The following is a 26,011-nucleotide window of genomic DNA, read 5'->3' on the forward strand; positions in this document are numbered from 1 at the left end:
TGATGAACAAGTAGCTCTGCACTCTAAATCTCTTTTCAAACAAGAGCAAAAATTCAGCTGAAAGAGAAACAAACAGAATAGTACAGTTGAAAAAGTGACAATCAAAGGAACAAGGGAAAACAACCAAAAAGGAAGAATTTGGGAGAATTGAGCAAAGTGATGATGGGAGAATTATATTTGTAGGAGAAAGGAGGAGGCTGAATATAACAGAGCACACTTTTAACAGTAAGTCAGCCGAATAACGTGGAAGAAAAGATTAGCATGATGTCCTTTGAGCATCATCTTTTTCATAGGGGCAGAAAAATATGTCTGTCCATCAGGTCTGCTTAATGTGAGAAGAGCAGAAGGTTGCAGGACTTAATTCTCAGGGCTGGAGACTTGATTAACATATTCCTGGAAGAAAATAAAGCTGCTTCTGACTAAATCTTCTTACTGTCCTCTTACCTAATGATTAGGGTGCTATGAATTCATGTGGCAAACTGTTGCGAATAAGTAGAAGAATGGGGAAATAAATTTTAAGCCATCTATCCTTACTGCCAGATTTCCTAAGCTAAGAAGACAGAGGTGCATTTTCAAGTAAAAATAATGAGGAAACTTAGATTACTGCTTTAAAAAAAAAAAACCCTTTCAGTGGGAGCCAGTAACTTTAAAGATATTATTTGCTCAAGGTTTTGTTTCCAAAACCCATGGTAAGGTTGAGCCGGAGCAGTGCAGGAATAGAGAGAAGTGCAATGCAGAAGAGAGAAGATGAAACACGATAAGGAATAAGCAGTTCCTGCCACAGGTTGGGATCTAATGTATGAAGATGGCTGGGCTGGAGGCAGGTTGATTAGTAGCACAAGCCAAAGCTGGGAATGCAAGGAGTAGAGCCAGCTGATCAGGAAAAACATCCAAGACAAAAAGCCTAGATCACAGTAGCTGAGGCCCACAGAGCAGTCCAGAAGTGATGGGATACCACTGTACAGCGATGGAGCAGCCTCCAGTGTGGCTTATCAGTCAATCCAAAAGAGCCCAGGACAGGTTACCGCAATTCTTCTGGCACGTAAGACATCATAGGGGAAGAGCAAAATCAGGAAAGGATGACAAGGAGACCTTGTGAACCTGATGGCTGGTTGTAACTGGATCACCTGAGAAGAGCCTTGAAAGGAGCTCTGATATGTGGAGGAAAGTAATGGATAAGCTTTGAAGGCACGGAGCTATTTCCAGTTTCAAGTAATGGCCAAGAGCACAGATTTTGTTGTTGTTGTTGCTCAGGGGAAAAAGAAATTCACCACAGATCCAGTTGTTTTGTTCCTGTTCATGCTACTTAACTGCAGAAGCCACTACTGAAATGTTGATGCATTGAACGTCAGTTAACTTTACATTTAAACTGTATATGTCAATATTTTATACTGACCCCTGTACAGTCATCATCTGAGTGATGAGGGAGTGAGGTTTGATCTCACCCAGTCCCTTTTGGTTCTCAGACCGTATGTACACATTGCATGCTTACGACTAACAAAGTTCACACCAGTTGCCTGTCCTAGTTGCACATCATGTTTCTACAGCTAGCAGACAATACAAAGCAGATTTCTCTGCAGCCATCCCAAACTGCCATACCATGACTAACAGTCCTGCGTAGGCAGAGAGAGTGAACAGCTGGAGAACCTTGCATCTGCAGACAAGTGGAGCGCACTAGATAGTGCCCTGGTGCGCTGCTGCAACCTTGGCTCCACCAGCAGGGAAGACACTTAATGTGCAACGCTGGCGTACTGGAGCGCATGCTGCATGACTCCAAGAATAGACACAAGGCAAAGTCACACCTAAAAAGAACCTGGCCAGCACATTAAATCACTAATATAGACACACTGGTAAGTCACGTTCCAGAGTTAAGAAGATCAGTGAGGCTGAACTGAGAAAACACCAGAGTAGAAATGTTGGGTCCTCGCTTGAAAAAAGGTTTATACTGATTTTGTTTTCTCCCTATTATGAATGTGAAACAGATCTATTTTCTTTAAGCACCTTGATTTAGCATTCCTAGATTCCCTGTATTTGATCTATAGCCTTTGTTCTGGTTATTAATATTAAGTAATTGTGAGATATTTCCCCTCAGCCATGCATGGAAAATAAGATCGTCAATTGTTGTGTTACCTTGGGTTACTGTTAGCCAACTTCCTGTCACTGAAGCAAGAATAATTTAGAAGAACTGTGATTATATTTGTGGAAAAATTCCTTGTGATGTTTGTTATGTTCTTCCAATGATACTAATGATAACAAAGCCAATATTTTGTTGTGGGACAAATAACGTGCAATTTGTTGACTGATATGTATGTGGAGTTTGTTCCATATCATGTAAGACCATTGCTGTATTTACAATATATAATTAAGTGTTTTTAATTATGTTTGTTAGGACCTGGATAAATGACCAAGGAATCTAGGAACAAAAATATTTTAAATGCAAAATTATGTTACATAATTAATAGGGAGAAACTTAATTTTAAGGGGAAAATTAATTAAAAAATGAATCATGAATCTCTTCTCTGTACTTTGAAATGCACAGGTTATGTAGTTATTTGAAGATTCCATTCAAAATAATCTGCATAGTTATTTTAAAATATTTTTGTCCACATATTTTTAGAATTTAATCAGAATGTTTTTTGATTTTGTTACACCTAAAGAGATAAATTCTCAGGTGATGTAAATGTCAAATTTTTAATATGTGGATGGATGCATCATAGGCTCTCCAACCAAGCTTCCTCTCCACTGTCTGGGTTTTCAAAAATAGGCTGCTTGAATTAGCCTCTTAAATTCATATGTAGTGCTCTGTCTGATAGTGTGTGATTTTAACACCTTGGCATTCAATAGCTTTTACTAACTTAATTCCTAATTTGAGAAATCTTGCCTGTCTTTCCTGTCTTTTTTTCCGTATGACTGATGTGGGCACTTTAATCTTGATTTATCAGTGCAAGTTGCAGTATACCTAAGCTGAAGTCAATGCAAGGCTAAATATAAAATATTTCAGTAATGAGAAATGAATTGCTTTAGGGCTCTCACATAAAATAGAAAAGGGAAAAATAAGAATGCTTTTTAGCTATTTAAAGACATCAATTTTAATGTAAAAAAATAAATGTAATTGAAAATCAAAACGGAAATCTAATGCCCTTGTAAAGGGCACCATGCAGTACAAAAGATCTGGAATGTCATCCAAAAAACAAAAAGCTTAATTCAGTCATTGTTAGGCCTGAACCTGCAAGTGCTTATCACCTGCTGCCTTTAGCTGAGAGCACACAATAACAGTTGATGGGCACTTGGCATCTTGCAAGATCCTAGCTCCCTAAGCACACATAACTTGAAAGGGAGTAGCATTTGGTAAATCTAAAATATCAGCCTCTAGAAGTATAATTTCCATCATAGTCTGGTTTTGTTTGTCAAAGAAAACTTACGATTTGCATGTGATGACCCGCTAGCGCTGATCTGTGCATCCATGCCAAATCCTTTTATAGCTGTAGAGCATGACATAGTTAAAGGTCCTTTTGACGCACAGACTCAGTCAGATCAGTAGTCACGTATGATAGCTAGATAGTGCAGAAAGTAGAATGATATTTTGTTTTCTGTTAGATGGCTTGTGCTTCAAAAAGTCCACTTTGCTGAGCACAACTTCTAGTCTGATATTTTAAATGATAAATTGTTTATGAAATAGTATAGATTATGAGTAAAGTCAGTTGCTGTAAAGCAGGAGAAAGGTGAAAAATGAAATTAGGTTTTCAGTCTTGAAACCCTGTTACACTACAGGCAATTTGTACTTGTTCAAGTAGAGCATACAGCTGCACAAAGGCCAGTGGGAGGATTAGATTCTTACTATGGGAGGCAGATCATTATAAGAATGTACTATTATGAAAAGGTCATTTCTCCATGGTTTTTAATAATGTTTGTGTGTGGATGTTTTAATTTTTATTTCTTCCTTCTATGTCCTCCTTGTCTATGTTGTGTCTCATGACTATTCTGGATTGTCACTTGCGGTAGGTTTATCTTGCTATTTGGACGCACCTAGTCTAAAGCTCTGATACATATAGTGTTCTGACAGCTCTGGCTCCTCAGCTGAGATTTATACGTAGCTTTGACACACACATCAAGAGGCTGAACTAAATTGATTGGGTATTTTCTTTCGGGGTAGGGGTGCTAGAGGAGGGGGTAGGAGAAGATACTGTCCTTTTTTCTTTAGTTGAAACCTATTCAGTCAAACTGTACTAGAAAGCTCAAGTTTAAAATCAATAGGCACATAAAAATAACATGTGAGTTTTATTTCCTTTTTATATTATGTCACCATTATCAAAAGTGGACTGAAGCAGTATGTATTTTTAATGTCTTTTTCTTAGTGTCACTAAAATGATTGGTACCTCTGAAAGTGTCACTAAAATGACTGGTGAAACTTGTTGTGGGCTCTCTTGTCATCTCAGTACAGTGCGTGCACATTAAGTTCTTCTTAAGCAAAGTGTGTTCCGTACCAAACTGTTTTAAGCAGTCTTACTCCAGAATTGTATTGGAGTAACCAAGTTACCGCTAGCACTGGCATTTCTATAAGACCTTCCCATCACAATTTTCATCTTTATAGTTTTCCAGTCTCTGCCATGCTTCTAGTGTCTCCCACCATTTTTTTCTTTAGGGAAAAAACACAAAAAATAAACAAAAAAACCCAAGCACCCAGCTCTAGAGACACTGTAATAGCTGCTGAATTATTGGGTCTGAATTTAGTGCATCGGTACAGCAAAATTCTTGCTTAAGCTCAGCCTGTAGGCTATGGAAAGGAAGAGACTTAATCATTTAAGTCATGAATAGTGGCACAGAAAAATTACTAAAATTTAGGCCTATTGCTTGGAGAATAATTGCTGCAGTGGTCTGAACCTTTCATTAGGTCACAAAGCATTTGTGGAGAAGGGGATTTAATATCTCAGTCATTTCTCATTGCATCAGGTTGAAACACTGGCACCAGTGAAAGATATTTTTTTTTTGCAGAGAATGCATCTGTTAGGTGAAGCAGGAGATTTGGGGTCAGGAATATGGAGAATACTCTGGAATGTATGGAGTGTATTCTTGGCTCTGCTACTGCCTTATTGTGGCCTTTGCTCAGTCCCCTGACTTCTCTGTATGTTTGTTTTCCTTTTACACAGACTTTCCTTTTACATTGGGATAATTATGCTAACTTCATCAGAATATTCTGATTAATGTTTGTGCATTAATAGCTGTGAAATATTTGTCCATTATAAAGTTATCTGGTATTGGGAGATGCAGTTGCACCCAGCCAAACTTGAACATATCACAGTTTACTTAGACTATTTCACCTTGTGATTTTAGCTGTTGAGCAGTAAACACTCTTGCCGTCATTGAAAGAAAATACTAAAGAAAAAAGCTTTCTATTGTTACATACCCTCAGAAATATTTCAAAATAATGTGTGTTGACCTGTAAACCATAAGCATGAAGACCCTAGGCAAAATCAGATCAGTAAAATCCACAGTGACTTCCATAGAGCCTGGATTTCACTTGAAGGATCCCATGCTTTTATTACCAGTAATAATCTAATAGGATCTATCTGTAGGAGGGGAATTCTCTTGCTGATATTGGTCTTTTCTTCTGCAATTTTTGTTTGCTTGCTTGTTTATTTTCCCAGATGAATTTCTGGAGAATAGTGTATTTATTCCATGAAGCCACCTGTCTCAACACACCATTTCCCATTTGTTGGCATCTTCTAGCCCATGCTGAGGTTTATGTTGACCGTGGCTTATCCATAATACAGTGAGCCAACCTCATTCATACTCAGAAAGACAATGTGTGCTGCAGAGCCTTTAGAGAACAGAAAATTAGTCAGAAACGATGTGCACAAGTCGTTCTTGGAAAGAAGCCCAATAACTCTACTGCGGTGATCAAAATTACAGAATCACAGAATGGCCAAGGTTGGAAGGGACCTCTGGAGATCATCTAGTCCAACCTCCCTGCTCAAGCAGGATCCTCTAGAGCATAGTTCCCAGGATCGCATCCAGGTGGGTTTTGAATATCTCCAGAAAAGGAGACTCCACTACCTCTCTGGGCAACCTCTTCCAGTGCTCAGGCACCCTCACAGTGAAGAAGTTTTTCCCCAGGTTCAGATGGAACTGCCTGTGGTTCAGTTTGTGCCCGTTGCCTCTTGTCCTGTCACTACTGGGCACCACAGAGAAGAGTCTGGCCCCATCCTCTTAACACCCTCCCTTCAGATACTTGTAGACACTGATCAGATCCCCTCTCAGTCTTCTCTTCTCTGGACTGAACAGGCCCAGCTCCCTCAGCCTTCCTTCATAGGAGAGATGCTCCAGTCCTCTCATCATCTTTGTAGCCCTCCACTGGACTCTCTCCAGGAGTGCCATGTCTCTCTTGTACTGGGGAGCCCAGAACTGGACACAGTACTCCAGGTGAGGCCTCCCCAGGGCTGAGGAGAGGGGCAGGATCACCTCCCTCGACCTGCTAGCAACACTCTTGCTAATGCAGCCCAGGATCCCATTGGCCTTCTTGGCCACAAGGGCACACTGCTGGCTCATGCTTAACTTGTTGTCCACCAGCACTCCCAGGTCCTTCTCTGCAGAGCTGCTTGCCAGCAGGTCAGCCCCCAGCCTGTCCTGGTGCATGGGGTTGGTTATTCCTCCCTAGGTGCAGGACCCTGCACTTGCCTTTGTGGAACTTCAGGAGGTTCCTCTCCGCCCACCTCTCCAGCCTGTCCAGGTCCCTCTGAATGGTAGCACAGTCTTCTGGTGTGTCAGCCACTCCTCCCAGTTTAGTGTCATCAGCAAACTTGCTGAGGGTGCATTCTGTCCCTTCCTCCAGGTCATTGATGAATATGTTGAACAAGACTGGAACTAGGACTGACCCCTGGGGGACACTACTGGTGGCTACAGACCTCCGACTAGACTTTGCACCACTCACCACAACCCTCTGAGCTCGGCCATCTAGCCAGTTCTCAATCCACCTCACTGTCCACTCATCCAGGCCTTCTGAGTTTACTTTTTTTCTAGTTTAAACTTTCTGAGTATACCTATGAGGATGTGATGGGAGACAGTGTCAGAAGCCTTGTTGAAGTCCAGGTAGACAACATCCACTGCTCTGCCTTCATCTCCCCAGCCAGTCATCCCATCAGAGAAGGCTATCAGGTTGGTCAAGCATGATTTCCCTTTGGTGAATCCATGCTGACTACTCCTGATCACCTTCTTGTCCTCCAGATGCTTAGTGATGACCTCCAGGAGGAGCTGTTCCATCACCTTTCCAGGGATGGAGGGGAGGCTGACAGGCCTGTAGTTCCCTGGCTCCTCCTTCTTGCCCTGTCTGAAGACTGGGGTGACACTGGCTTTCTTCCAGTCCTCAGGCACCTCCCCCGATCTCCAGGACCTTTCCAAGATGATGGAGAGTGGCCTAGCAGTAACATCCACCAGCTCCCTCAGCACTCGTGGGTGCATCCCATCAGGGCCCAAGGATTTGTGGATGTGAGGTTTGGACAAAAGATCTCTAACCTGATCCTCCTCGACCAAGGGAGAGTCTTCCTTTCTCCAGCCTTCCTCTCTTGTCCCCAGGGTCTGGAATTCCTGAGGGCTGGCCTTAGCAGTGAAGACGGAAGCAAAGAAGGCATTCAATAACTCTGCCTTCTCTGTATCCTTGGTTACCAGGGCACCCACCCCATTCAGCAGCGGGCCCACGTTTTCCCTAGTCTTCCTTTTGCTACTGATGTATTGGAAGAAGGCCTTCTTGTTGTCCTTGACATCCCTTGCCAGATTTAATTCCAACTGGGCCTTAGCCTTCCTTGTCGCATCCCTGCAGACTCTGACAACGTCCCTGTATTCCTCCCCAGTGGCCTGTCCCCTTTTCCACATTCTGCAGACTTCCTTCTTCTGTTGAAGTTTTGCCAGGAGTTCCTTGCTTATCCATGCAGGTCTCCTGCCCGCTTTGCTGGACTTCTTCCTCAGAGGGATGCACCGATCTTGAGCCTGGAGGAGGTGATACTTGAGTATTCACCAGCTTTCCTGGACCCCCCTTTCCATTTAGGACCCTACGCCATGGGATTCCTCCAAGGAGGTCCCTGAAGAGGCCAAAGTTAGCTCTCCTGAAGTCCAGGGTTGCGATCCCACTTATTGCCCTGCTCCCTCCTCGCAGGATCCTGAACTCCACCATCTCATGGTCACTGCAGCCAAGGCTGCCCCCAACCTTCACATCTCCAACCAGACCTTCTTTGTTAGTACAAGGTCTAGCAGCACACCTCTCCTTGTTGGCATCTCCACCACCTGTGTCAAGACGTTATCCTCAAAAAATGGATTGATTGAGCTACATTTGTATATTAATGAAACCTCAGTCTTGACCAGTCATCCTGCATTTTCACCTGTCTCAGAAACCGTGTGGGACGCAGAGGACTTCATGAAAAATGTGAAGTTAACATGTTTATGATAATGCAATGCTACAGATGAGTATTTGTGTTCTGCAGGGCTTCACACAAAACTCTTTTTTAACTATGAATTTATACTAGACTTCCTAACCCTTGGCAATTTGAAAGTAAACCTGGGCTTATTCACTTTCCCGTCTCTTCCTCTTGGTCGCTGGCAGGAAGACACAGGAAGCTTGCTTTGCATGCTTCCTGAGTTTCTTCTTCCTCCTTTTAAAAATATTTTTCTTGTAAAATAATTCATTTATTACTTTTATTGTAACCTATTTTATTGCAAGTATGATATTGCAAGTATGATATGAAGATACAGGTCTTACTCATTTTCTTACATGTCTTATTTTCTGTGCTGGAGGTCTAGCCACTGGAAACTTCCATAGTTAAGGATTTACTTGCTTGTGTTCTCTTGCTTAGCAGGCCAAATTTTGAATTCTTTATTCAAGACTAGAGTCTGCAGGTTCCTAATGAGTGATATTTTGGAATTCCACTAGCTATATGCAATTGTTCCCTAAATTGAGTGGTCTGAATCACATTCTCAAGGCATTTACCTGTAGCCACTGATTATATGGGGAGCTAAACTCTTGTAGTAAGTGCTTGAAGTTAGTGGATATGGATATTCTACAACAGGAACAGCAGTTCCTATCAATGAGCTATACACTTCAAGCCCTACTGGGAATATTTAAATGTTTATTTGTTAAGTAAAGGCATTTATTCATTGCAAACAAAATGAACGAAATGATGGATAGTAAGTATGAATAGCAAAATTGTCTTCAAGCATGAGAATATCAGATACTGATAAAGTCCTGTTTAAAGGATGCTCAAAGGATAATCTTATCTCTTTTCTGAGCAACTAAGCCAAAGGGCAGCTCTTTGCCAGCTTTTTTCTCTATATATCAATGTGGCACACCATAAATCATGTCTGACTGTGTTTAGGTTAATTTTCACTATTAAATAGTATGACAAATTTGTCAAATGGAAATACGTTTAGTACTCAGAGTGGTCCTCTCATACCCAGGAGCCAGCTCTGGCCCAAAGCATGCTTCCCTCTGGCCCACTGCCATACATTTGGGGAGGATGAAGAACAATTGACTGAGTAGCACACAGTGGCCAAGCAGCCTAAAGCTGCCTCCTACGCACAGCCTGGTGCTCAGCACAACCAGCCACTGCCATATGGGAAGTGGGGGCAGAGCATGCGAGCGTACTTGCAAGAGTGCTTGCTTCTTCTTGTTTGTGCACGTGGGGGCCCTGCATCCAGAACAGAGCCCTGGCCTGCAGGGTGAACTTCCAAATTGAGCCCCCATATTGAGATTGTCCGCATCTTTTTTCAGCAAAGAAAGGCTGGCTACAGGAAAAACAGCTGATCTGGGGACTTAACAGCTCTAACTTGAATGTACTTCTCCATATTTTATGTCAAACACCAGCATTTGGTGTATTGCACCAAAAGAAGTGAGTATTTCAGTACCCAAACAATCCCATGAGCTCTTAAGCAGGACTTTAAAATCTATATCCCATGTCATAGAGCTCCTAAAGGAATAAAGCCTTTTAAATAATCCAGTAGACCATTTAAAACCTGGATAACAAGCAAGAAAGTAATGTCAAGGCATCATATACTAGACACAGCAGGGTCTTGTTCATTCTGTGCATCAGTGTGGCCCACTGTGTGCGAGGCCAGCAATCTTGCGGCAGTAATGGCAAAGTGGATTTCACAGTGACCAAAGCCTGGCTCAGCCACTGGAAACCTATGCATAACATGCTCTTTAAATTAATTCATGGAGAGAAAGCAGATGCTGAAAGAATGAAATTTTGCCTTTCCTTCGGAGGGACTCTGATAGACAATGTGTTACAGTTGCAAGAAGAGCAGGCTTTTCTGGTTTGTAATAGCAAACCAGACAGGAATTTTTAAAGGCTTTTCTTGTCCCTCTGGGATAAGAATTGGCCAGGCTAGAATTGTGTTTTCCTTGAATGTGAAAGAAATTGATAAGAGATGTACCACCATTAGTGGAAGTACAGCCATTCCTAAGCGTGGACATCAATAGGAGGAAAAATTGCCTTTGTGATAAATTCATTGTTGGACGTGACACAGAACATTCCCTCTACAGAATAATATTGTTTTCTTCTGTTCAACTCAACAGTCACTGCATAAGCCTGAGGACTGGGCATCATTCACACATTAAAAAAATATCCCTTTCACGATGTGAACAAAAAGAATGATTGCTGGGATAGACTTAGATGGAACTCAGACTGCAACATGTGCTGTGCAGCACATAAACTTGCAGACTGCAGTCAACATGATACTTTTTCCTGCCTAAGGTGTCTCATTCTTGTTTATTGGTAACTGTTTCCTTAAAGTGAAGTCATAGGTCACCCCATGAAGGGAAGCAGTCCTAAAAACACTGTTAATGAAGATATTTCTTTACATATGGCAATGAAAGACACTCCGTGTGCAGTCCTAAATAGATTGGGAAATGAACTAGGCATTAACAAATGCAACACTAAGATAACAGAGCAGAATCAATTCCTTCTTGGATCCTTGTGTCATGATGGTGACCCAGTCATGATAGAGGCCTCTGCCTTGCTTTATAGGACGTAAAGTACACTACCGCAAGCAATTTTGATATCTGAATCTTATATTAGTTTGATTTCTTGGAGCTTCTGCACTTATAGAATCTGAAGCCAAATAAAAGACCAGCTGTGCTAAATCCCTTGCAGACCCTCATGATTTCTATGAGAAATTTTGGGAGGGATTAAATAAAAATATTCCTGAAGATGTTTTAGCCTCTAGAATCTATCGTGTGTCATGCTGGATAGCGGTGGAGTAAGCCCAGTCACAGGGTGCAGGTCTTTTGATGGAACTGAGCTGGAAGGAAGGGAGGTTTAAAGTGTCAGAAGAGCAGCTGGCATTGCAAAGTGGCTTTTGTTGCCTTGTGGAGTGGAAGAGTCAAGCAGATCAGGAAATGTAAAAACCTGCTCCAAGGTGTAGAATGTGCAGAAGCACTGTTTTCTTTATCCTTTCTTTTTTCTTCTGATGCAAAAGATGAGTCTACAAAATATGAAAATGAAGTCTTTTCTTCAACAACACAGAATAAAATAAGAGACTGTAAAACTACCCTTAATTATGTTATGGAAGTGAAAAAAGAACCAGCAGATTGTAACTATGTATCTTGAATTGCTGTAATTTAGCCCTGTTTTTTTTGTAGGAACTACTACACAGTAGATGAGCTTGAAAACAGTTGATTAAGCATGGCACAGAAAGAAAATCCTCACGGCATGTGTAGATTCATGTCTGCACCCTTGGCTAGAACTAGTTACAGAGCTCATTCAAATGTGGATCAAAAGATACGTTGATCAAAAAGATGCATTTCTCTTCAAGCTCTAATAAAGCATATATTGTCTGTTACGTGGCTCTGCTGAGGTTCTTGACACAACCTAACTTTTTCCACTTTCTGATTTCATTAGATGTGAACCTATCACCTGGTAATAGTTGTGTTGGGTTAACACTTTTTTTGTATGTTTTTATACCTGCTCATACATAAGTGTACATTTTTTAGACACTTATACGCATGTAAGAGGATAGCAGGTAGTTTTATTGCTGCATGTTTCTGCATATGCTATGCAGACAAAGAAATCATTTGAGTGAACTTCACAGTCATCTCAAAATAGAAAAAATAAATCCTGTCTCTGGCACTATGTAATAATGTGTTTCTATGCTGCGATGTCACAGAAGAAACATTAAAAATGTCATGGAATTAAAAGAAATATTAAGAAAGGAAAGGCTTACATTCCTCTGCATCTAAATGCAGTCTTTCTGATCACAGTAATGTCAGTTGGAGAGGCTTGAGGAGAAAGCTGGCTTATAATTAAAAGTATTTTATTGTCTCCAAAACCAATAAAATATAGCTGCTTATTTTAATTGATTGTAGCAGTACAACAATAAGATCCAATATAGTGTGATACAGTGTGCTATAAATTGAGGTTTGCAGTACTATTCCATTAAATATTGATCTTTTGGAGAATCTCAATACAAAATGAAAATCCCTACGGGGTGTTTCTAGTACTTTGAAGCAATCCAATTCTTCTTCCTCTTTGGAACACAGCAGCTGTATCAAACATGAGAAACTTCTGTGCTTCCTTTAACTCGGCTTCTTCTTAAAGCATTGGCTCCTAGTTTGAAAGCAAATTCCTTTCTTAAAGATAAAAACTATTATGTACAGACTGCTTTAAAGATAATCATTCATCACTTCCTCCCTCCCCGAGCTCTACGTCCCTGGCAAAATCAGAACACTCTGTCTCGTTCTTAGTGTTTCATGGTTCTTTAGTATTTCTGAGTCAAGGTCAAAAAGATTCATAAAGCTCCTCAACTGATGTGAGTAATGTGGAACGGTTTCTCTCTTTCTTGGGAAATAGCTTTCACCTTCCAGTAGCCCTGCCATGACCTGTGGAAAAGTTTCCCAGTCATTCAGCGTGTTCTGCCTGCTCCTGAAAACTCCAGTGCAGGAAGTACAATTTCCTTTGCTTCCCATATTATTTTCTAGAGTCATATAGTAAGAACTTTTTCACATTGAGTTACCTATCACTCTGACATCATCCAGATTGTTTAGCTATGCAGAAGAGTGTATCGTTTTTCTAGAGAGAGTACAGGGATGTAACTATTGCCTCAGTGCAATGCTTACGAATGCCTTGTACCTAGAAAATAGCATAGATGGTTCTCTTTGCATTATCAGAGAGTCAGGTCCCTTTCATCCCTGAGGAATGGGTAGTCCCTCTCAAAAAAAAAAAAAAACCCATGACCACACTAGATGTAGCAGCAGAGAGGCCAGTACTTATCCTGGCAACTGGGATATATCTGTCTGGATAACTATACAGGTGCTGATGATTCAGAGCAGTGTATCTTGGAGTTAACGTCCCACTGTGAGTTATTGCTTCCTGGTGTCTCCAGACTGAGACAGATGTGGTTGCCTCAGTTGCACTGAGTCACATCTTCGTAATTTTTCAGGATCAGAGAGTCTTGAAGCTTATTTTTATTACCAGTGAAAGGAAGGAGTCTGACATGATCATCTCACGCCATATCCTGAAAGCCCCATGTATGGTCCTGCAAGGGCTTTGCCTCTGATTGGCTTCACTCCAGTCCAATTCGTTCTTGCCTTAGAGGCTGTCAGTTTTGAAGTGCCATATTTATTTCTCTGTTAACGAAAGTGTGGTTTTGCTACGGCCAGGGAACTCACTAGCAGCTCAGGGATTAAAATATCTCAAAATAACTTAAATTTCAGGCAGTTTAGCACTTCCAAATAGAAATGGTTTGGCTCAAAAACATCACAGGTGATTCTCATCCACTATCAGCCTTCCTCACTGATCTCATTTGCATGCACTGTAATTTATGTTCCTAGTAAAGAGTTCATCGTTCACTAACATTCACATATTTAACGCTAACCCAGCTCCTCAGCTTGCATAAATCAATGTTGTTTCATTGATTTTAGTTGAGCTATGCCAGCTGAAATTCTAGCTTATTTCAAAAGTAGAAAAATAATTGCTTAATTCTGTGCAATTTTGAGTCTGACCTTTTGAATTTAGAATGGGCTCCTGAAAAATAACATTTTCTACTTCAGAGATCAATCTTTCCTCTTACCACACCCACACTGTTGCATGGCCCTACTGTCTTCATGACTGAGTGAGACTGCTAATGCTTTTATATTCTTACTTTCTTTCACGAGCCAGCATCAACCGTGGGTATAGCTAGTTTCCAGTTTTTGTTCCAACCCCTCTGTCTCTTCAGAGAAAGAGTTGCAGCTGCATCCTATTATTTATAAATGCTGTAGATTTCTTCAGACCATCCAACACAGTGAAAGAAGAAGAACAAAACAAAACAGAACAAATCTTATTCTTGCAGTTAATAATCTGTCTGTGCAGGTGGAAGCTCCATATTGAAACCGTTTTGATCCACATAAGCCCCTTATAGATAACTATATATTGCTTACTTTAATATGCAGATAACAATTCTAGTCAAGTGCTCAGTATTGATTCTTTGTTTTCATAATCTCAAATTTATGTTCACATTTTCCACAAAAATTTTTTGCTGTTTGCCTCATCACTTTGGCCCATTTTTCAGTTCTTATTCAGGTAAGAATCTGCTTGAATGAGAACTATGTAGTTGGTTACTGTTTATTTGGTTTAATAACTGTATGAATTCCCTTTTTCGCAGTGCAAACACTTCTGCTTTCTGGTACAGCAAAAATGATGATATCACTTAGTATTTTAATTGTGCGTAGAATCTAAGATAACTTCTGTATCCTTTAAAAGTCGCAGGTTTTATATAATAGACAAAACTGTAAGCAGTTCTGTATTTCTTCTATATTTCTTTCTAAGCAAACTGAAATCAGTTTTCAATCAATTTGGTTCAGCCTAGCTTTTTAGTGAGAATGAACAAAAAGGAAATGGGTCTTGGGAGGGAGGGAAAAGGAGAAACATGCATTGGCTAATGGCATGGTGATAACTTTGCTTCCATATTCATTCTAAGTAAACAAGAAAAATGTTTGGCCTATGATCGTAGGAAGAACTCATCCACAGCACATTGTCTTTATCGTAGTAATCCTACAGAAACTTGTTGCCGATTGCGAACGATTCACAGCATGCACGGCTAGGTTTGACATTGCCGAGATATTTGTAAGTTGGATGGTGTGACTTTGCTTATTTAATAGCATGTTTGCCTCCTTGTGCCTCTTTAAGAGACAGTGTGAGCCCAGAAGAATTTTTTAATATCTAGTTGGTATTTTCTTTCTACTTTCAGGTTTCTTAACAATTGTTGCTTGCAATATTCCCAGAAGCTTTCTTCCTACTTCCATTGCTTGCTTGCTGATTTTAAAGTTTTACTGAGCAACTTAAGTAGTATAAATATGTATGTAAACTGCATATATGGATTTCTGCTGTCATGCTGGCTTTTAATGGCTTTACAGTAGATCTGAGGACAGTGTCTGTTTTGAACTGGTGCTTAAGAACTAGCCTTTTTTATTAGTATTGTTTTGCTTCCTTCTAGGCTCTTAAGGACGATGATGCTGAAACTGGGCTGACTGATGGGGAAGAGAAAGAAGAACCCAAAGAAGTGGAGAAACTCGGGAAAATCCAATATTCTTTGGATTATGACTTCCAGAATAATCAGGTTTGAAACACGCAACCATTTCATTTCTGTCTGGGCAAGGGGAGTAGGAAGTAACACATTTAGGTACAGTAGATACTTCTGAAATCCATATTTGCTTCCACTGAGTAGAGAGAGAAAGCAAGACTGAAGATTCACAATAGACATACTATTAAATTGGTATTCAGTGTATTCTGAATCTAAATTACACCTTTAATCAAAACTGAATACATGATTTTATCTAATTATTATTAATAATTTATATTAAAGTGTCACCAATCAATGTCAAGCCACGTTATACTACGGAGTCTACATGCAGACGGTAAAAGGTAGCATCTGCCTGCAGGCATTTAAAATGTAAGCAAAGATGAGAGAAAAAAGAGGAGAACACAGAAGTAAGGTGATTCATCATAGGTCTTTTAGCAAGTTCATAAGGCTACCAGGAGTAACTTCCTGACGCTGTATCAAGAGCCCACTTTGCCTTATTAACCTGCTGCATAAGATTCTGTTACGCTCCATAAAGGTATGCCTATCAGCCAACAAATGATTAGTTTGAAACTAGAGTCCAAATTAAAAGGTCTACCCCGAGGAAAGCTGGACAGAGAGAATCTCCAGTTAAGGACTGATACTCCTTCAGTACCATTTTCTGAAGCTGAGGTGTTACATTGGTAAGACCAAACTTTGGCATACTTCCCCAGATTTTCAGTAGGAAAAGAGACCCTAACGTGATGTAAACATAGGATCAACCCCACTTAACAGGTGTGATCACAGCCTGAACTCCCTGGCCTCTTGCCGTGGTTGGGCAGTCAATTATTACAATTTATAGGCTCATAGTAAAACTCACTGTGCTTAACTTTGGATCAAAGCACACAAATACATCTTCCTCCCTTCTACTGCATGTCTTCCGGTGAACTTGAAAACGTATATTGCATGTTTCATTTTTTAACAACTTCAGTCAAAACACATCATTCTTCTCTATTTAGGGAAAGAAATGACTACTGAACTGAAATCCCTGTTATTTCCTACTCTGTATCTGAACTGACTTCTGCATGTACTTGTGATTTATTTGCACAGTATGAATTCAGATTCTTTATTTGATGCTGTTCATGGAATGCAGTACACATGCTCGTTGCAAGGCAAAGAACAGAAAGAGAAATTAGGAAAATTTTCTGTGTTAGCAAGCAGGGTATTTGCACACAGCTATGATCTGGCATAATACATAGTATTTCCCCATCTTTTCAACTATGTTCTAACTACCCTGCTTGTTTTTCAAAGCAAGAGACAAAAATAATTCTGAAGCCTTTCAAGAACCTATGGTTAAAGGAGATTTCCCTCAATTCTCAAAGCAAACTCTTCAGCAAAATTCTTCTCCCCGTCCATGTGATGAGTCACACTGACCCCCCTTGAAATCAGTATGAAATGTTAGATCATTCAAAAGCAGCAGATCTAAAGGGGGAGAGAAGAAGCTGCAAATGTGTTCTGACAAGCGGATTTCAGTTTCCTTAGAATATAAAAATAAGCTTTCTTTGTGAATTTCATTAAAGGAAATGTCATGTTGATTTTGAGAAAGGGAACAGAACGAGAGAGCAGCAACTCTGTAGAAGTGTGTAGTATTTAATTAAGATAAAACATTCTTTGAGTTGTGGATTCCTGTTTTATTTTGCTGCCTTAAACTGTGTTGCACTCTGGAATTTATTTGGGGATAGGTAACATAAAAGAGTAAAACAGGAGATTCAGGTAGGTTGGTATAGCAGGGTGGCATGAAACTACAAACCAGAAATCCAGTTATTATTCAATAAGTTGCAGGGTTAAAAATGGAGACAAGATGACTGAAGTACTCTCCAGAGCACGATGCTTCAGTTTTAGGGAGGGAAACTTTCAAAGGGAGATGAATTGCTTTTCCACTGTTAACTAAAAGTCATAGACTTGGTTTTCACTCTTTGATGTGAAAGACTTGATGTAGATCCTGAGCCTATCAATGTATTTATGAACAATTATGCATCTAGAATAACAATGAGAGAGAAAAGGGAAAAGTGTTTCCCACAGCTAAAGAAAAATGCTTCATGGAGCTTAAGAGCCCACAGGTGGGAAGGTGAGCAGGCCATACTGTGAATTTAAAGCTGGCCAAAATAAATACGACTTTGAAGAATCTCTGGAATATAGGCGCTTCTTTCCTAGATTGACTATAATGTTCTGTATTCTAATTGTTAGAGCTTCTGTTTCCAATTTTAAACAGTTCAGCCATGAGAGGAGCAGATATGTTGTGACTGAAGCACTCATTTCAAAGAACTGTTCTCAGATACTAAGTTCCCATTTCTTAGTTTCTTGTCTTCAGACTGACCTTAAAGAGTCACTTGAATATTGACAATAGTTCTATGTCCGTGAAACAAGGATTAAAAATACATTCCTCTTCCCAACTCCCTTGTGCTGTTGAGGCCTAATATAGGCTGAGAGGGCTACATTTTATTGAAATACAAGCTATAGTAGGGACCAGTTTAGAAAAATATAAGCCTTCATTTATAACACTCAAAAATGGTTACAGCGTTTAAAAGTTTCAAATGTACTTCAATCTTATTTTTAAAAGTGTCTGAGTCATTTAAGAAACTGATTTTACTCTCTTGCCATGAAATGAAGAACTGATATTAGGACTTAGTTACCAAAATGTAGGTTTGTTTTTTTTTTTGAAAATGTTATCCTTCGTTAACTACTTAAGCCCATTTGTATACATACCAATAGAAACTAAATATGAGGAAGACTCCAAGACTCACTTGTTTTCAGTAGATCTCTACCTGAAGAGCTATCTCCTTCTTGTGTTTGAGGGTGGGGGAGGTTCTGTGTTGAGGATTTAAAATACAAATTTTGTAGTCAAAATTGCACATTCTTGATTGTTTAATAATGTGGTTTCTATTCATGGTGCGTAGCATAGAAAAATAATGCACAAGAGGCGATAGCAATTGAAAGTTATTTGATTGCAGTCTTTAAAAAGATGAATTCTGTATTTAGCTGTAATCAACTGCCCCTTAAAAACCTCTCTTCTGCTTAAAAACAGCTTTTGTAGAGTCTGCATCTGCCATAATTGGTTTTATAGAGTCTATAAATATGCTTCATTTACCTTCCTTGAAGAGTTTCCTAAAAGGGAGGGACAGTTTTTCATAGACCAGAAACAGAGTGTGCCTCTGTGGGTGCGTGTGGGTGCGTGTGGTGTGTGTGTGTGTGTGTGTGTGTGTGTGTGTGTGTGTGTGTGTGTGTGTATTTTTCTATTATAAATTTTTTATAAATATCTATTTGAAATTTCATTCTGCTGTTTTTCTCTCTTTTCAGCTTCTGGTTGGGATCATTCAAGCAGCTGAGCTGCCTGCATTAGATATGGGTGGTACATCTGATCCCTATGTGAAAGTTTTCCTTCTGCCTGATAAGAAGAAGAAATATGAGACAAAAGTCCACAGAAAGACCCTTAACCCTGTTTTCAATGAGCAATTTACATTCAAGGTATTTTTTGATAATTATTGAAACGTCTTTCTTTAAGGACTATGCACGCTAAGAAGTCAATCTCATGCTCAGCTACAAAGTTAGATGCATCTTAGTTTGCTGGCAACCAGGGCACAGTGAATTTTTCAGTTGCAGAAACCTCTGAAATTCAGTGTTATGATGTGAATGGGACACAGGGACAGATCCTCAGTAGGTATAAAAGGCACAGCTTGATTTTAGGCACTTGAGCTACCCTGATTTATGACAGTCTGATCCATATGTGATAGTTGGAGACTACTTATAAGAAAGTAGAAAAACAGTGACGTTTTAACAAATGACAGGTGAACTTCACTAAACCAGAATTTTCTTTAAATGTCTTTGTTGTCTGATTTATGAATTTCAGTATACGATTTATTTTTTCCCTCAAAAATAAATTAAAACTCAAGGAAGGCAAACAGATGAAGGAAAACACGTCAGATTAATCTTGCTAGACTTTGCCTCTATCCTGTCATAGCAGTTCTTTACCATGCAGCTTTACCTATGAAAAGAAATTGTGACTCAGGTTAATAATATCAGTAGTAAATAAATGTAGTTAAGGCTTACATTGTAATATTATTAACTTCTTCCAATACTATCTGTCAACAGTGTGCTCCTAAAACTGTAGCCGTACCTAAACTCTGGTTAAATACAATACAGGAATTCAATTCAGCATGTTTCAAAGGGCTTCTCCTAGTGTACATTTCTCTGCTGTTACTTTAGGCCTTTCTCTCCATGTCTTATAATGGCAGCTACAGATTGAAAACAGCAACAGGGAAAGACTCAGGCTATGTAATCATTCAATGAGAAAGATATCCCTGGAGGTCACAACTACTACTGCATACATAAGCTTATTTTTCCCCTTGAAGATGTTCATAAAAATAATCTTTTGTGGGGAGGCATTTTTTTTCTTGAGCTTTCCTAAGAGAATATTTAAAAGAAAACAGAGTTATAAATTACAGATTCCAGTGCAGCGCACACACGCACACATACACACACAAAGCAATAACCAATAATCCTGTCATCTAAAATGAAGGCACAAAGTATAAATCAGAGCATCCACTCCTGGGCTATAATGTCCACTTGTTTTAAGTCACATTTTTAATATTCAGATTTTACTCTCCAGAAGAAAATTACAGTTTTCTAAGCAAGAACTTGCAGAGGTGTTTAGGTGCACCCCAATAGGCTACTGATCATCCCCTGTGTACTGTTTTCTGTATGCAAGGGAAAGTCAACCAAGCATGCCAAATACTATCATTCTTCCAGGGACTGTACTAAAAAGGCAAGTGACCAAGAATATCAGTGAACTAGTGCTGCAACTTTAATAAATAATTTGTCTGGGAACCACTGACAATATTTCATTTATTTTGGCAAAGCCTTACTTCTCTGAAACACTTGCATGGTGCATTGCTCCCATTGGCATCCCTCCTATCCCTCTCTGGGGCAGAGCTGCCTATGGGGCAACCCCTCTGTTGCTACTCTCTCCCAGGATCGTAGATGTGAGCCGTCTGCCTTCCTCTCAGGGAAAGGCTAAGGGGGAAGAGAGGGCTATTTCTCTGCTCTGTTAATTCTTGAGACTCGAACCCCATCCCTTATCTTCTTTAGGTGATTCCTTGTGTTATTCCCCTTCCACTTCTGTTTCTCAGACATCCATGGTGCAGGTGTCTGTCAGACTAGGTTCAGAGTGACCTGTCAGGGCAAGAAAAAGACTCCTATGTGTGCCTCTCTACCAAGGTCCTCTACCTGCATTAAGTCAATAGGCTGAGTATCTCTGAGCAGAGTAGAAAGCAGGGAGAGGGAACAAGCCTTCAAAGAAGCCAAGAGCATCCTCTGTTGCCCTGAACAAGGCTAACGCTGCTTTAGAGGCGCTGAATGGAGGGAGCATAGATCTTGCAAAACAAAGAAGCTTTATTGAAGTCAAGTTAATGATAAAAAAAAAAGATAAATGTAGTCCTTTCGTGCAATCCAAATGATGGGATCCGTTAAGCAGTGTTGTAAACTGATGGAAAAAGAAGCTTTAAAATGTTTCTGGTTTCCTGTTTTAATGCTCTGTAAAAATGTCTGTGAAATTTATTTAGAGTTTTGTCTTCCATACACACTTGTCTTCTGTAGCTTTTTAGAAAGCTAATTACGTTAACTAATTTACAGATTGAAAATAGATTTTGCTATAGTATTTATTTCCTTTTAATACAATACACAACCCTGTAGCCCCTGGAACTACTGTACACAGTAATGGAAACTGGAGCTGGCCCTCAACTTTAAAAGCTTCTTGTAAACATTATGTAACATGAAGAAGAAAAACTAACCATGTTATTAGTTAGTGTTTTAAAAAGCCGAAAAGTCGAAGCCAAACAGTAACAAAATACATGAGGCTCCTAGAATTTAAACAGACTGGAAAATATAGTTGTTAGCCTGGCCAATGATAATGCCATGCTTTCATTTCTCTTTTTATGTAGACAATTAATAAAGAAATGTTTACTGAAGCCCATGGAAACAATTTATACTTGCAAAATATATTCAAATTGACCAAGTGTTCAATGTTAAGTCCAAACAATTCCTAAATCAGACTTTTCCCAGACAGCCACTCAAGTGTAGCTTACCTGAACTGCACATCTTTGTCTGAATATTAAAAATGTGACTCATAAACATCTTAACCTACAGCATCTGTCCGAAGCACGTCAGAACAGCTGGAGAATTAGTCGGAACTTGGCTTTCTGCCACCACAATTTCTAACTGTGCACTGTGACTTAGAATGAACCTCAGTGTCTACCGTGTGAAAGATATAATAATGAAAAATATGCCTCGGCAAGTAATAGACAGTTGTACTGTAAGAGAACTATTCAGTGTCTAATTACTTTGTGTCAGATACAGTAAGCCAATTCTGTTTTTTTCATCAGTCTGTGAGCTACCCATTTCTAAGTGATGACAGTTGATTTATTGAGGAAAAGATACCATTGTGTTAAAGGTTCATATGTCTTCGGTGCAAATAATTAGGCTTCCTGTTTCAGTTTCATCACCCACAAAATAATGTAGAGTAGAATGGAAAAAACCCAGAGAGTGATGAGTGAGCTGCCACCTTGTTCTGTTGAGTGCTATAGCCTAGTCTCAAAAAATACTGCATCTGATGAAGCTGAAACAAATATACCTCATAATTTTCCCTGCAGTTCAATTTACCTGAGATGACAGCTGATAAACCAAAGAAATAGATTTGCATTGTAGGGGACTCATCTTTATTGTCTGAGAGTTTGTCATTTTCTCTCCTTTACAGGTGCCATACTCCGAGCTGGGTGGAAAAACTTTAGTGATGGCTGTTTATGACTTTGATCGTTTCTCCAAACATGATATTATTGGGGAATATAAAGTGGCGATGAACACAGTGGACTTCGGTCATGTGACTGAGGAGTGGAGAGACTTGCAAAGTGCTGAGAAGGAAGAGGTAGGAAAAATCATTTATTTTTGTCGGGACGCTTTTATCCTCAGCTGGAGAAGCAGTCAAAGCAGCAGCATTTTTTTCTGCCAAGACAGTTCCCATCTGCTATCAGCATTTCTCAGGCTGATAAATTTTTGATAAGCATCTTTTACAACACTCATTGCATGGTACACTCTCCTGTATTAATCCTACATTCAATCTTGATAGTTTAAGTGACCTATGAGGGAAATTTTCAAGACTTTTTCTTGAGTTGGTGCAGTCTGTGTACCTAAACTTTGCATTTGTATTAAAAGTGTGGTGTGCACTGAGGCTTTTTGTAATAATTCCTGAATGTTTACATCTCAAGACATCTTACTGTGCATGAAGATAATGGTAGGTCTTCACTGAAATAGTTTATTGTTTTATTAAAATGCTATACAATAATAAACATCAATTAGAATTATGCATTTAACAAAGATCTTGGAATGAACAGCGTTTTACTCTAATATTAATTGCCTCCTATTATTTTCCTCTCTCTGCCAACATCCTGTATGGTCTTTATTTAGTAGGTACATGTACACAATACACTTTCTGGAAATATTTCATAACTAAATTGTGCATTCTGTGAGATTCTTCACACTGGCAAGGCCACCTTTTTGCTTATTAAAAGAACATTTTCTGCTCAGCTTTACTTTATTTTTCCTTTGATTGCTAGATAATACCTGCCCACTCATAACAGTCAGCGTGCACAGCATGCTTCAGTTCTCTGGTGAGAGAAGAATGAATCTGAGTCTGACTTCCTTGTTGTCTGATTTAGCTAATAAACTGCTTTGTATTCCAACCTCAGTTTCTGTAATTAAAAGGACAATCTTTGGCTTACATCTTTCCCTAATACAGGTGATGAAAACCTGAATGTTGGATTCAGACTACAAGTTGAGAACAATTCAGCAAATAATTTTTTTTCCATTCCCCCTTTTAATTTTCAACAGTTCCATGCTGCCTTCTCAGATTTTAAAAGATGGCAGATTTCATAGTCTTGCCTTTTTTAATGTTAGTTTTTGAAGACTGTATTTTCAGACCTATTTCTTCTACTTCTTGTTAATTTGAAACTCACTGCTACACTGAGGCTATTCTGCATGGCATTTTTTTTCATTGGACATTATTTGCAAATTGCCTGTGACATTGGTAACCATGCTATACAATGTATTTTTCTTCTATTCTTAGGGCTAAAGATGAAAATGCAAAAAAGTTGGCAGTTCAAGGGCCTTATTCCTTTAAAGTCCCACCATACTGGAGAGCTAGAAACGTGAAATCAGAGTGTATCGATCCTTCCAAACTTTATTAAGTAGTGTTAGATCTGAATTCTATAGCCTGGACTTTTATTCCACTACTGTGTGTGATATCAATGTGTCTCATGCTTTTCCGTTGCAAAAAGCATAAAATATAGCCAAATAGCACACAAAAAGAATTTAACCTCTACCTTTTTAGTTTAGATTTAATCTTTTAAAACATAAAAAATAATATTTCCATACGTAAGTGACTGATAATATGGTATAGATTAGAGCGGGCTTTCATTTACATTGTGGCACAAAACATTGTCTCTTGTATCTCATGTTCACAGTGAGACCTGACTCAGTCCCTTGGTTCCTTCATGAAGTCATACCCTGCTAATACAAAACAACATTAAAGTGACAGTGTGAGCTGCTTCTAGTGCTGAAATATTGTAAGGTAGAAGAAGCAGAAATGCATTCTAACTTGAAAGGAACTTTGTGCTAAAATAAAAGAAGGTAGTTAAAAGAAACAATTCTTACAATATTTGGAAATTGGAAGAGTATTTCAAGAAATTAGAACAATTTGCAGTAGGCAATAAATCTAAGATGAGCCTTATTTGTGCTTTCAGAGCCCAAGTGAACTGACAGATGTGTATTTTTACATGTACTTGTCATTTGTTTATGCAAATACCATATTTGACTACTGCCAAGTATCTCACTGTCTTCAGCCTGCCAGCTTCTTTGCTCAGCAGCAGAGACACCAGACAAATTCTCGTAGATAATATGTATGCCATAGTAAGCAAGGGACAGAGAGGGGCAGGAGAGATCGTATCTCCATAAATCTGTTATCAGCTAATATAGCAGGCATTGCAGAACCTGCAGCAGACATAAAAAACAGACACCAAAACCCAAAGTTAAATGGAGAGCCTATAGCAAGACCAGCAAGACCACTGATACTTAGTGTTTTTTGTTCTCCTGCAATGATTAAGGCTGATGCTTTTACAGCTTGTCTGAAGCATTCTATAAGCTATCACTTCATAACACTGTTAGCTACTAGGAAATGTCCAAAACGTTAGGGTAATACAACTTTACTTTAGCTCAAAATTTGATCCATCTGGCATCTTGTAATTATTAGGCAGTGAGGAGTTGGAGAACACTGGGGATATTGCAATAGGATAATGGAAATGTTTTATCTTATGTATACTGCATATATGTGTAACTTCAAGACTTTTTTTGTAATTTAGAATTACTACTATGGGCTTTGGCTTGCAAGTATGCACACCAAGCGGTACCCTAGCTTCAATATTAACAAATACACTACTGCAAGTACAAAGGCTAACTTGATTTACCTAGGCAAGATGTGTTAGCATCCTTATATCTTGTTAGTGATTATAAGCATGGTATGGCAGCCTGGCTCACTAATTGTATGAAAACATGCTAAAATTCAAATTAAAACCCAAATTAAAAATTTCATCCAGAATTGTATGACAAATGTAGTTAAGTTTTATTAACACAAAAAATCTTTATACAATAGTCTACATTTTATAATTGCAAAATGTGAATTTGTTCCTGAAAGCACATCTGTATATAGCTTACATCATTTGAAGAATGGCATGTTTTGTTTTGTTTTTGCCCTTACAGGATTTAGGTAGATTTGTCAGTTCCTAACAACCTACCACTAATTAGAATTCTAAATATGTTGACAATTAAGTGTACCAAACTATCCTTAATGTTTTACTTATGACCCCAAAACAAAGCAGATCAGTGGCAAACGTGACCAATCACTTTGAAATAGTCATGTCAGGTGGCCTCAGTAGAGCATAAAAATCTTATTTTTATTTCACTTTATGTAGAATTCAGTTGTTGCACATCACAGAACATACAATTTAATGAACACTATAATCATAGAGGAGGAAATAGTTTTACAAGCAGTTATTCTTCTTTTGGCTCATAAAGCTCCACTGTACTTTCCATCCTTTCTTCTAAATGGGCTTGAAATTCATGGCAGAGGATGAAGGTTTAATGAAATATTTGCGGCTTACCTACCTGTCATGGCCCAGCCATTTGAATGGCATCTCTGTGACATTCCATCCTCTTCTGGGAAAGTCTTATTAATGTATTTATTGGTTAGGCACCTGGAAGGTAAAAGACTACATAAGCTTTTGTTAAGACTGTGGAGTGCTTTGGGAATATGCTGGTCTGCAGAATGACTACTAAGTATTGGGGAGACCACTATTAATGAGCTACCTACTTGAATTCTTTCTCCCTAGCTGCT

General features: G+C 39.1%; 1 protein-coding gene across 3 annotated transcripts in view; it reads left to right on the forward strand.

The window, feature by feature from the left end:
• Positions 1 to 26,011, forward strand: part of SYT1 (synaptotagmin 1) — a 356,739-nt gene that overhangs the window by 257,877 nt on the left and 72,851 nt on the right. For 2 of the 3 annotated variants that reach the window (XM_068936351.1, XM_068936356.1), the window contains exons 5-7: positions 15,454 to 15,576; positions 18,874 to 19,041; positions 22,325 to 22,492. In XM_068936351.1, the coding sequence (XP_068792452.1) occupies positions 15,454 to 15,576; positions 18,874 to 19,041; positions 22,325 to 22,492 (459 nt within the window). The remainder of the gene's footprint in view (positions 1 to 15,453; positions 15,577 to 18,873; positions 19,042 to 22,324; positions 22,493 to 26,011) is intronic. The other variant, XM_068936357.1, reaches the window with a different exon arrangement.

Source organism: Struthio camelus, chromosome 1 (assembly GCF_040807025.1).
Source record: "Struthio camelus isolate bStrCam1 chromosome 1, bStrCam1.hap1, whole genome shotgun sequence".
Lineage (NCBI taxonomy): Eukaryota > Metazoa > Chordata > Aves > Struthioniformes > Struthionidae > Struthio > Struthio camelus.